This window comes from Dryobates pubescens, chromosome 4, assembly GCF_014839835.1.
Source record: "Dryobates pubescens isolate bDryPub1 chromosome 4, bDryPub1.pri, whole genome shotgun sequence".
Classification (NCBI taxonomy): domain Eukaryota; kingdom Metazoa; phylum Chordata; class Aves; order Piciformes; family Picidae; genus Dryobates; species Dryobates pubescens.
In genome coordinates, this window is record NC_071615.1 from 19,024,521 (window position 1) to 19,036,319 (window position 11,799).

General features: G+C 59.6%; 1 protein-coding gene across 1 annotated transcript; it reads left to right on the forward strand.

Moving 5' to 3' along the window:
* Nucleotides 1–256: 256 nt before the first annotated feature.
* On the forward strand, nucleotides 257–9,757 carry AMDHD2 (amidohydrolase domain containing 2). Its single transcript, XM_054161369.1, has 11 exons — nucleotides 257–579; nucleotides 1,037–1,173; nucleotides 1,812–1,951; nucleotides 2,308–2,362; nucleotides 3,347–3,559; nucleotides 4,913–5,001; nucleotides 5,470–5,614; nucleotides 6,261–6,368; nucleotides 8,152–8,220; nucleotides 8,611–8,712; nucleotides 9,479–9,757. Exons 1-11 carry the CDS (start codon nucleotides 497–499, stop codon nucleotides 9,565–9,567), a joined length of 1,230 nt encoding a protein of 409 aa, XP_054017344.1. The 5' UTR covers nucleotides 257–496; the 3' UTR covers nucleotides 9,568–9,757.
* Nucleotides 9,758–11,799: the final 2,042 nt, after the last annotated feature.

Genomic DNA, 11,799 nt, shown 5'->3' on the forward strand with positions numbered 1-11,799 from the left:
GCCGCCGCCCTCCCCAAGATGGCGGCGCCCCGCCCGTGATGGCGGCGCCGCGGGGGATGGTCACGTGCGGGGCGGGGGCCCGCGGCGCGTCAGCTGATCGGATCGCGTGACCGGCAGCGGCGGAGCGCCGGCCCCGGCCCCGCCCCCGCCCCGGCCGGCCCCGCCCCGCCCGTCCCGGGCCCCGCCGCGGCCCCGCCGAGCGGGGGAGTTGCACCGGCCCCGGTCTGGAGCGGGTCCCGCGGCGGCACTCGGCCGCACAGCGCGGCGCGCCTGCTCTTCACGGCGCCGGCCCGGAGCTCCAGAAGGGGCGGGCGCCGACCCGCCCCCTACCGCCGGGGCGGTGCTCCGTCCCCTCCGCCCCTCACTGCCTCCCCGTTCCCGCGGGAGACGCTCGCACCGGAGCCGCGGCCTTGGCCCGCTCCGCCACCCCTGGTCCCCGCCCCTGCTGCTGGTCACCGGAAGGGTTCCCCGTTCCCGCCGGTTCCACAGCCCTACGATGCCGTCCAACAAATCCGTTTCGGACGCGCCCATCGTCCAGTTCACCAACTGCCGCATCCTGAGGAGCCACCAGCTCCAGAGGTGAGGGCTGCAGGGGTGCCGGGAGGCTGCCGGGGGGTGCCAGAGCTCACGGCCGGGCTGCAGAGCTGACCTGGAACCTGCAGTACCAGAGGGACTGTCCCCAGGTCACCCAGTGCAGCTGTCGGCTCAGCGCCCTGCGCTCCCGCAGTCCAGCTGATCTCTGGAGCTGTGGCGTGCACGTTGTATGGCCCCTCTCAGCTCCTCTCTCTTTGGTTTTGCCTTCTCTGCCAGCCCTGGGCCCCTTGGCCATCGCGTTTGACAGGCAGCCCATGAGTTCTGTAAAGCCAGAAGCCAGGCAGAGAGAGGGCTGCCAGTTCTGTCCCTGCTGGAAGAGCAGCTTTGCCCTAGCAGACATCAAAAAGCCCACAGCAGAGGTCTGCTCTGACTGAGGCCACCTCTGGCCACCTGCTTCCGCAGACAGCACAAGAGCTTGGGGTGTGTGTGACTGTCCCTTCAGGGAGGACCTGTGGGTGCGAGAGGGGAAGATCCTCAACCCAGAGAAACTCTTCTTTGATGAGAAGGGCTCTGCTGACATCCAGCTGGACTGCAAGGACAGCATCATCGCCCCGGGCTTCATCGACGTCCAGATCAATGGTATGGTGGAGCCATGGGAATGGGGGGTCCTGGGTTTGCCCATCCAGGGCCTTCAGATGCTGCTGTCTGCATACTGCCCATGACCAAGTGTGCTCAAGGGAGATGTGAGTCACCAAACTAATGCCAAAGAACAGTTTTTGCCCTTGGTTGCTGCTGTCACGTAGCGGATCCCCTTTGGCTTTGTTGGGTTTCCAGCTCAGCTTTCCTCTTCCCCTCATTTTTATCAAGATTTGATTTATCCTGGATGCCTGCCCTGCCCCTTCCAGAATGCAGGGAGGACAGAGCAAGATTTCTCAAGGGGCAAAAAGCTGCTCTTGCCCTCTCCTGAGGGTCATGAGGGGCCTGTTCTGTGGTGGCTCATGTTGGGAGTCAGATGGTTCCTTCAGTGGGGGATCCTCACTTTGGGCCCTGCATCAAAACAAGAAGTTGGTGCTTGTGAAGCGCTGGGATGCTGTGGGGAAGAACACTCCAGGGGGACAGCATTGGTTGGATTTGTACTTGCAAAGCCTCACAAATGAAGGACAGGAGTGCTGATGGAGCCCTTTGCTTCTGCTCAGTGCTGCACAAGTGGAGTGGCTCACTCTGGTGTCTTCAGGTGGGGAAGCTGCCATTTCATCTCTGTTTCGTTCGTGGTGCAGGAGGCTTTGGGGTGGACTTCTCCCTGGCTACAGATGACTTCAAATCAGGGATTGACCTGGTCAGTCAGAAAATCCTCTCCCATGGAGTGACCTCTTTCTGTCCCACCTTGGTGACCTCTCCTCCATCTGTGTACCACCAGGTAAGTGACTTTCTCCCTCTCTCATCTGCAGGGTCACAAAGGGCTGAGGTTGGTACCAGGAAGTGAGAAGGCCGAGGCTGGCTCTGCCTGGGTAGAAAAGCCATGGGTGTGAGGAGCTGGACTCTCCCCCTGGATTTCCTGCCCTTAACCTTTAGCTTGCTGAGACAGCAATGTCTGCCAGGCCAGCTGTGCACAGTGGGGCTTGCAGCTGGCTGCTTCTCTGTCAGCTGTGTTTGACTGATGGTCCCAAGTGGTCCAGCCACAAAGCTCTCTTGCAGCCTGAGGTCTGGGCGTATTTTGGCAGGCTGGGGTGCTGTGGCTGGGGTGCAGTGTCTGATGAACCCCCCTGTCTCTAGGTTCTCCCTCAGATCAGCATAAGAAATGGTGGAGCTCATGGAGCAGGTATCCTGGGTAAGTGGGCTTGTCCCTTGCTGTCTTCTCTGGTGCTAACTCTCGGTAGGCACTTACCTTGTTCATGAAGGAGATAGAAGCTACTGTAGGGCCAGCACAGACTGGGGCTGGAGCTCTGCTTGGGAGGAATGCCTGTGCTCTTGTGGCCAAGAAGGCCAGTGCCATTCTGGGGTGTGGTTAGTAGGTCAAGAGAGGTTCTCCTCCCCCTCTACTCAGCCCTGGTGAGGCCACATCTGGAATATTGTCTCCAGTTCTGGGCCCCTCAGTTCAGGAAGGACCTCAGGGACCTGCTTGAAAGAGTTCAGCACAGAGCCACAAAGGTGATGCAGGGAGTGGAACATCTTCCTTATGAGGAGAGACTGAGGGAGCTGAGGGTTCTTTAGCAGACTCAGAGGTGACCTCATTCATGTTGATGAAAATGGGCAGGGGCAGTGCCCAGAGGCTGGAGCCAGGCTCTGCTGGGGGATGCCCAATGCCAGCACAAGGGGCAATGGGTAGAAGCTGAGGCACAGGAAGTTCCATGGAAACAGGAGGGAACATTTTTTTCACTGTGAGGGTGACAGAACACTGGAGCAGGCTGCCCAGGGGGGTTGTGGAGTTTCCCTCTCTGGAGATATTCCAAACCCACCTGGATGCATTCCTGTGTGATCTGCTCTGGCAGGGGGCTTGGACTGGATGATCTTCCAATGTCTCTTCCAGCCCCTAACATTCTGTGATAGGTGGCACAGGCCTGCTTTCTCCCCTAGCCTGTGCCTGGCCTTTCCCACAGTCCCTGCCATCCTACACACACTGCTCCAGCTCCATTTCCACAGAGTAATGGCAGTGGCCTGGCTTGGCAAGTTGCTAGCGCTGTGTCCTTCACCGTGCTGAGCCCAGAGTTGCCCGAGCCTGCAGGAAAATGGCAGGAGCAGGGTGGACACAGCAGGTTTCTTGGTCCTTGATGGGGAGAGGGAGGGTGATGGCTTTGTGCTCCTGTTTGAGCAGGGGCCCACCTGGAGGGACCATTCATCAGCAAGGAGAAGAAAGGGGCACACCCAGAGCACTGCCTCCGCACCTTCGAGGAAGGAGCCTTCCAGGACCTGCTGGCCACCTACGGGTCCCTGGAGCACGTCAGGATAGTGACCCTGGCCCCAGAGATGAAGAGGAGCAGTGAGGTCATCCAGGAGCTCACCAAGCAGGGCATCTGTGTCTCACTTGGTAAGGGCTGGGGCTGGGCAGGCTTTGGGCGACTCCGGCGCCCTGTGCCGCACAGGCCGGGTGGCCTCTCTCAGGGCTGCAGCATCTCTCCCGGTGCCTCTGTGTGACTGGCAAGGGTGGGATTGTCTTTTGCCTGGCCTGTGTGGAGGTGACAGACCTGTCACAAACGGGGACCTTGCTTGGTGCTGCGAATCTGTCACCCTTTGGCAGTCAGGGCCAAACACCACCCTGGCTGAGGAGCCCCTGCTCCTGAACAGAGGATAGCATCTGGTACTGCTCACACACAGGAAGGAATCAAAGTCTTACTTGAGTAAAGGTGTCACTGAGGGCTGATGACATGGAAAGATTCAAACTCTGAAGTCCAGCTGCCTTGTTTGAGAGGTGAAGTCATTTTCCAAAGGTTACTGCTGAGTTGATAACTGCTTTGCAGCAGGAAGTGCTGCACAAGACTTCCCCCTCCGGTGTCCTGCTGCCCACTGGCTTGAAGCTGGCTGCACTTTTCTTGTCCTTTCTTTTACAGACTCTTTTTGCCCAGACCATTGATGAAATCTTTTGTTTTTCTTTAAGGGAGGAGTTACTTAGGATGAAATTAAACCAGGAGAAAGGCACCCATAGAGCAGGGTGTGTCTTACAGCCACACACAGGGGGGCAGGGATTGCCAGCAGAGCACTAGGGCTGCTCTCTGTGTTGGGGAAACAGTTCCCTCTCTGGATAGGTTTATCCCCATGGTGTTTTTCTGGCAATGTCCCCACTGCCTCTGCTCCTGTGACACCTCCCTGTGAAGTCTTCAAATGGCAGGACAGCAGAAGGGCAGGTCCTTGCACCTCCCACCCAGCCTGCAGGCAGCTCTGGGTGAGCAAGGCAGCATTGGACTAGGGGGAATGGAATGAAGCTGGAGGTGGGGAGATTGAGGCTGGAGGTGAGGAGGAAGTTCTTCCCCATGAGAGTGGTGAAGCCCTGGAATGGGTTGTCCAGGGAGGTGGTTGGGGCCTGGTCCCTGGAGGTGTTAAGCCCAGGCTGGATGAGGCTCTGGCCAGCCTGATCTAGTGTGGGGTGTCCCTGCCCATGGCAGGGGGGTTGGAACTAGATGATCTTTGGGGTCCCTTCCAGCCCTGACTGATTCTATGATTTGTGATGGTAGTGATGGGAGCAGTGAACTTGATCAGGTGAAGGACCCCCAGCCACAGTCCCCCCCTGCTCATATCCAGACACCTCTGTGCTGAGGCTGACATCTCAGACCTCAGCCCGGGGGACAACATGGGAGTAGAGCCCTAGTGATGGAGCATCTTTGCCCCTGTAGGGAGATTAATGGAGAGATGGGCAGGAAAATCAGGCGTTGGTCTTTGTTCCCAGGCCACTCGGTGGCTAACCTCTGCCAGGCTGAGGAGGCTGTGCAGCACGGCGCCACCTTCATCACTCACCTCTTCAACGCCATGCTGCCGGTGAGTAGCCCGGGGCTGCTGCCCTGCACTGGGATTGCTCCTGGGGTTCCCCCCTGCTGCCCACACCTGTATTCTCCCCAGCTTCTCCCACACCAGCCTTGCAGTGAGGTTTCAGCACTGAGCCTCTGGTTTCACAGTTCTGCTGCCTGGTCTCCAGGAGAGCGAAGGCTGTGGCAGACTCCTGAAGACCAGGCTGGACGAGGCTCTGGCCAGCCTGATGTGGTGTGAGGTGTCCCTGCCCATGGCAGGGGGGTTGGAACTAGATGATCCTTGTGGTCCCTTCCAACCCTGACTGATACTGTGATACTGTGATTCCAAGTTCCAGGAGGTGCCCGGAATTGCCTGGTACAGAGAGGGCACCCAGCTGCCAGGTGCTGCTTGATAGAGGCGGCAGCTGGGAGCCCTGAGGAAGGGGCTCAGGCTGGTGCTGGTGGAGCTCCACAGCTTGTGCTCTCTTCCCTGGGGCAGTTCCACCACCGTGACCCTGGGATCGTGGGGCTGCTGACCAGCGACAGGATCCCCGCGGGGCGGAGGGTCTTCTACGGCATGATCTCGGACGGCATCCACACCAACCCTGCCGCCCTGCGCATCGCCCACCGGGCACACCCCGACGGTGAGCCCGGCAGCCCCGCCCCCTCTCACCGGCTGCCCCTCTCCCACGGCTGCCCCTCTCCCCGGCTGCCCCTCTCCCACGGCTGCCCCTCTCACCAGCTGCCCCTCTCCCACGGCTGCCCCTCTCCCACGGCTGCCCCTCTCCCCGGCTGCCCCTCTCCCACGGCTGCCCCTCTCCCACGGCTGCCCCTCTCCCCGGCTGCCCCTCTCCTACGGCTGCCCCTCTCACCAGCTGCCCCTCTCCCACGGCTGGCCCTCTCCCACGGCTGCCCCTCTCACCGGCTGCCCCTCTCCCCGGCTGCCCCTCTCCCATGGCTGCCCCTCTCCACGGCTGCCCCTCTCCCACGGCTGCCCCTCTCCCACGGCTGCCCCTCTCACCAGCTGCCCCTCTCCCACGGCTGCCCCTCTCACCAGCTGCCCCTCTCACCGGCTGCCCCTCTCACCGGCTGTCCCTCTCCCACGGCTGCTGTGGCACGCTGCCCTCGCTGCTGGGAGAGCTCACAGCCGATCCCCCGGCCCTCCCGCGCTGATCCGCCGTGGCTGGGCAGCCCTTGGCCCCGCTCAGGGGTGGCCACCGTGGTGCACCTCTGAGCGCCGCAGGCGGCTGGGCTCAGAGCTCAGGAAGCCTCTTCCCTTGTGCCCCCCAGGGCTGGTGCTGGTGACAGACGCAATCGCTGGCATGGGGCTGGCGCCGGGGCGGCACACGCTGGGGCAGCAGGTGGTGGAGATCGATGGGCTGAACACCTACATTGCAGGCAAGTGGCTGTGCTAAAGAGCTGGGGACAGCGCTGCCACTTGTCCCCATCCCTCAAGAGCTTGGCACACCTTGCAGTGCCTGGCAGCATGAGGCGGTGCTTGGGCCACGCTCTTGAGCTTTGGTGCTTGGTGACTCTGCAGTGGCTTGGGGCACCTTGTAAATAGAGGAAGTGCCCCATCCTCATGGAGCAGGAGGGATCTGTCAGGCACCCCATCCTCATGGAGCAGGAGGGATCTGTCAGGCACCCCATCCTCATGGAGCAGGAGGGATCTGTCAGGCACCCCATCCTCATGGAGTCAGGAGGGATCTGTCAGGCACCCCATCCTCATGGAGTCAGGAGGGATCTGTCAGGCACCCCATCCTCATGGAGCAGGAGGGATCTGTCAGGCACCCCATCCTCATGGAGCAGGAGGGATCTGTCAGGCACCCCATCCTCGTGGAGCAGGAGGGATCTGTCAGGCACCCCATCCTCATGTTGCAGGAGGGATCTGTCAGGCACCCCATCCTCATGGAGCAGGAGGGATCTGTCAGGCACCCCATCCTCATGGAGCAGGAGGGATCTGTCAGGCACCCCATCCTCGTGGAGCAGGAGGGATCTGTCAGGCACCCCATCCTCATGGAGCAGGAGGGATCTGTCAGGCACCCCATCCTCATGGAGCAGGAGGGATCTGTCAGGCACCCCATCCTCATGGAGCAGGAGGGATCTGTCAGGCACCCCATCCTCATGGAGCAGGAGGGATCTGTCAGGCACCCCATCCTCATGGAGTCAGGAGGGATCTGTCAGGCACCCCATCCTCATGGAGCAGGAGGGATCTGTCAGGCACCCCATCCTCATGGAGCAGGAGGGATCTGTCAGGCACCCCATCCTCGTGGAGCAGGAGGGATCTGTCAGGCACCCCATCCTCATGTTGCAGGAGGGATCTGTCAGGCACCCCATCCTCATGGAGCAGGAGGGATCTGTCAGGCACCCCATCCTCATGGAGCAGGAGGGATCTGTCAGGCACCCCATCCTCATGGAGCAGGAGGGATCTGTCAGGCACCCCATCCTCGTGGAGCAGGAGGGATCTGTCAGGCACCCCATCCTCATGGAGCAGGAGGGATCTGTCAGGCACCCCATCCTCGTGGAGCAGGAGGGATCTGTCAGGCACCCCATCCTCATGGAGCAGGAGGGATCTGTCAGGCACCCCATCCTCATGGAGCAGGAGGGATCTGTCAGGCACCCCATCCTCATGGAGCAGGAGGGATCTGTCAGGCACCCCATCCTCATGGAGCAGGAGGGATCTGTCAGTCTGCTGCTGTCTGCAACACGTTTGACTGCCTCCAGTGTCAGGGTTGACAGAGGTTCAGCAGGCTCAGAGGGACAGAGGAGTCCTGCAGACACAGATTGTCCACTGCCTTTACTACAATGCTGCCACTTCTAAGTTCCTTAAGCTGCAAGCAGTGGGAGACTGGAAAGGTATCTCAGAGAAGGATCAAGGAAGGTGTTTCAGAGAAGGGTCATTCAGTTCCTTTCTCATGTCTCTGGTAGCAGCTGGCCTGCATGGTGAGCTGGTCTCACCCAGTCCAACTGGTCTGACAGTGGAGCTGCAGGGTGACCGCTCGGTACCTGTCCCTGTGCTGCCAGCACAGACTCGTTCTTGCCTCTTTCTGTCGCTTGCAGCAATAGCTGCAGGGCCTACAGGATTTCTGCCCCTTCTGGTTGCATTCTGCTTTCCCACCACCCCACTTCTCCTTGCCACAAGCTGTGGGACCTGCTCAGTGTCACCCTGTTCCTCTCCCAGGCACAAAGACCCTGAGCGGCAGTGTGGCGACCATGGACACCTGTGTGCGGCACTTCCAGGAGGCCACAGGTGAGTGACCTCTGCCCACAGCCTGACACAGGAAGAGGCCTCACTCCTGCCAGCAGTCTCCACTCCACCAAGGAACATCCCTGTGGCACTGGCCTCAGATGAGGACTTTTCTGAGGGGAGGCTTCAGTTTAGCCTATAGTACTAACGAGAGGTGAATTCTCCTGCTCCTTTCTCACGAAGATGAATGAATTTCCCCTCCCCAGACCCTAGGTGTTCAGTTCTCCTCTTCCCACTGTCTCCATAGGGATGTTTCCCTTCCATCTGGCTGTGGTGAGGGTGTTCCAGCTCAGGTCCCAGCCAGGCTAACAGTTGCCTTAGCCAGGGGAGTTTGGGCTGCTCTGGCAGTGGGGGCTGCTACTGCCCTAACATCTTTCCCCTTCTCTGTCCAAGGGTGCTCAGTGGAGACCGCCTTGGAGGCAGCATCTCTGCATCCTGCCCAGCTCCTGGGGATTGAGCACAAAAAGGGGACACTAAACTATGACTCTGATGCAGGTACTGGCATGGGGACAATGGTGTGAGGGCTCCTGGGTGCTGCAGCAAAGCAGGGGCTGCTGGTATGGGAGCAGCAGGTACTGGTGTGGGCACAATGGTGTGAGGGCTCTGGGGTGCTGCAGCAAAGCAGGGGCTGCTGGTATGGGAGCAGCAGGTACTGGTGTGGGCACAATGGTGTGAGGGCTCTGGGGTGCTGCAGCAAAGCAGGGGCTGCTGGTATGGGAGCAGCAGGTACTGGTGTGGGCACAATGGTGTGAGGGCTCTGGGGTGCTGCAGCAAAGCAGGGGCTGCTGGTATGGGAGCAGCCGGTACTGGTGTGGGCACAATGGTGTGAGGGCTCCTGGGTGCTGCAGCAAAGCAGGGGCTGCTGGTATGGGAGCAGCCGGTACTGGTGTGGGCACAATGGTGTGAGGGCTCCTGGGTGCTGCAGCAAAGCAGGGGCTGCTGTGAATGCATCTTCATCCTGTGCTTCAGTGGGAGCTGTAGGGAGTCTTCCTTTGCCTGAGGTTTGTTCTGGGCTTTTGCTCTAGCACTCTCTTTACCTTGGATGTTGGTGGTGTTTAGTGAGCCCTTTGGAGAGACCCCCACGCCTCCACCAAGGACGACCTGCTGCCGTGCTGCTGTTCCTGGGGTGGGGGAGAAGCTCTTCCCTAACCAAGCCTAGCTCTTCACAGCTGCAGTTCCCCACCAAGCCCAGCTCTTCCTAGACAGCTTGAGCTGCTGGGTTTCCCTGACAGCTGCTTCCTTTCTCTCTTGCCCACTGCAGATTTCCTAGTGCTGACCGACAGCCTGTGCGTGCAGGCCACGTACATCGCGGGCGAGGAAGTCTGGAGGCAGGAGGCCTTGGGCATGTGACACTGGGCTGTGCTGGTGCCACCGAGGCTCCCTGGCACTGTGGTTAGCAGCTTTGGTAACCACTCCACTTCTCTTTTTTGGGTTTGGTTGGTTGTTTTTTTTCCTTTTGAATTCCTTCCTGCAACTCCTTTCAAGGAGCCTCATACCAAAGAGCTGCGTTTCCCGGCGCTGCCGCCGGCTACAGCCGTGCCTGTGGCGCGTCCCTTGGTGCTCGGTCAGTGGCGGGGGGAGAGCAGGCAGAGCCGTGCTGAGGGGGAGCAGGCAGAGCCGTGCTGAGGGGGAGCTGTCAGCCCCTGCAGGAACCTGAAGGACTGCACAGTGTCCTGCATGGAGCCCCCAGTGTCCATCTGACAGCGGTGTGAGGCTGTGCCGGCTTTTGCACTGTTCTGTACAGCACACGCCGGCCTGCCCCGAGCGGGCTCAAGCCATTTCCCCTGCTCTGCCTGCGGCTTGCCTCGCTCCCAGGCAGCTGTGGCTGGTTAGACATCAGCTTCCACCAGCTCACCTCGCAGCTCTGCGCTTCAGAAGGTTCCTGTTGTCTCAGTGGAAGCTGAGGCTCACGCTCTGGTCCGCTGGCTCAGCTGCATGTCCTCGGGGCGAGGCCGTCGCAACTCACCGTCAGCTCGGCGCCGTTGCGGCGCTCCGGATCCACGTGGGCTGAATCCTCAGGGCAGAGATCAAACCCAGGAAAATCGAGGCATTGCTGGTCCTTTGTGCCTTTCCCCTGCATGGGCATTGAGTCTGCAGCACGTGGCTTCTGCTGGAGACGTGGACAGCATCCTTCCACCCCTAACCCTTTGTTCTGGCTGGGGGGGTTCAGCAGGCTCTGTGCCAAACCACCCCCAGCGGAGCCTTGGCCTCATCTGATGGTTTTTTGCGTTCCTCAGGCCGCAGCTGGGAAGCTTTTGTTTGAGAGGATGCATCCAAACTGGTGGTGGTGGTGGTGGTCTTGTAAGCCCTCAGTCCAGCTCAGGGACTGAGGGAGAGGAGAACTGCAGTGGGATTCTGGCCCTTCAAGACAGTTGCTGATAGCTCATTATTCCTATGCTCGTTATTATCTTCTCCAATACTTGACTGTCAGCTCTTTTCCTGACGCTGGGACACTCCTCTCTGAAGACTGATGCTGCTTTCAAACCCACAGCAGCCAGAAAAGCCTTGCCATAAGTCTTAGACAACCTCTGATAAAGCCTCAAACCCCTCTGAGGTCTTTTTTTGTAGCGAGGGAAGGGCTCAGAGAAGGCTTCAATCTTGGCAAGGCTGGAGGTGTAAGGCAAGGCAAAGTCTGGCCAGGAGTGTGCTGATTTTTCCAGAGCCTTTTTATATACTTTGAACAGCAAGCTTTGGAAGTGCTTCCCTTTCACTGGCAGCCTTGGAGAGTTTCTAACACCAGCTGCCAGCGTCAGCACAAACTGTGTAGCCTCCACGGTTTGAAGCAGTTGAAAGAGACATCAACTAACTGTGCTGTGAGCTGCTGACAGTGCTGCAGCGTTTCGAGTCCCAGCGGGGCCACTTCTGCCTGCTGGGGAAAAACTCTAAGGGAGGGGGAGGGGGAAAAGTGCATCTGAGGGGGGAATAAAAAGGTGTCTAACTTTTTTTATCTCCAAAATTAAATAATCAAAAGGGAAAAAAAATCTAAGCTAGAAACTGAAGGAGCCAACAGCTGCCTCTGTGTCTATTGTCTGCTGAAAATAGGCTGTACCCCACGGGTGGTGGTGGCTGCTGGCAGGGCATGTGCCATGCTGGGATGCCAGCTGCTAGCAGCACCATGACCCGAGGGCCTCTGTGTCTTGGTGGGGACAAAGCTGACGAGGATGTTCCTGAAGGTGCTGTGGGACCTGCGGCCACGGAGGGAGGCCACAGGAGGCAGCCAGCTTCCGGACACAGAGATGTGTCACATCCAGAGATGTGGCCCAGCAGCGCCCTGTGGGGCTCAGGGGTGAGCTCGTGGCCATAAAGAAGGGCAACAAAGCTGGGGAAGGGTCTGGAGAGCAGGTCTGGTGAGGAGCAGCTGAGGGGCCTGAGTTGTTTAGTCTGGAGGAGGCTGAGGGAAGACCTCATTGCTCTCTACAGCTCCCTGAGAAGAGGCTGCAGCCAGCGGGGGTTGGTGGATTCTCTCTAGGCTCAGGTGCTAGGAGAGGCAATGGCCTGAAGCTGTGCCAGGGGAGGGTTAGGTTGGAGAGGAGGCAAAATGTCTTTGGTGGCAGAGTGGTCAGGGCCTGGCAGAGGCTGCCC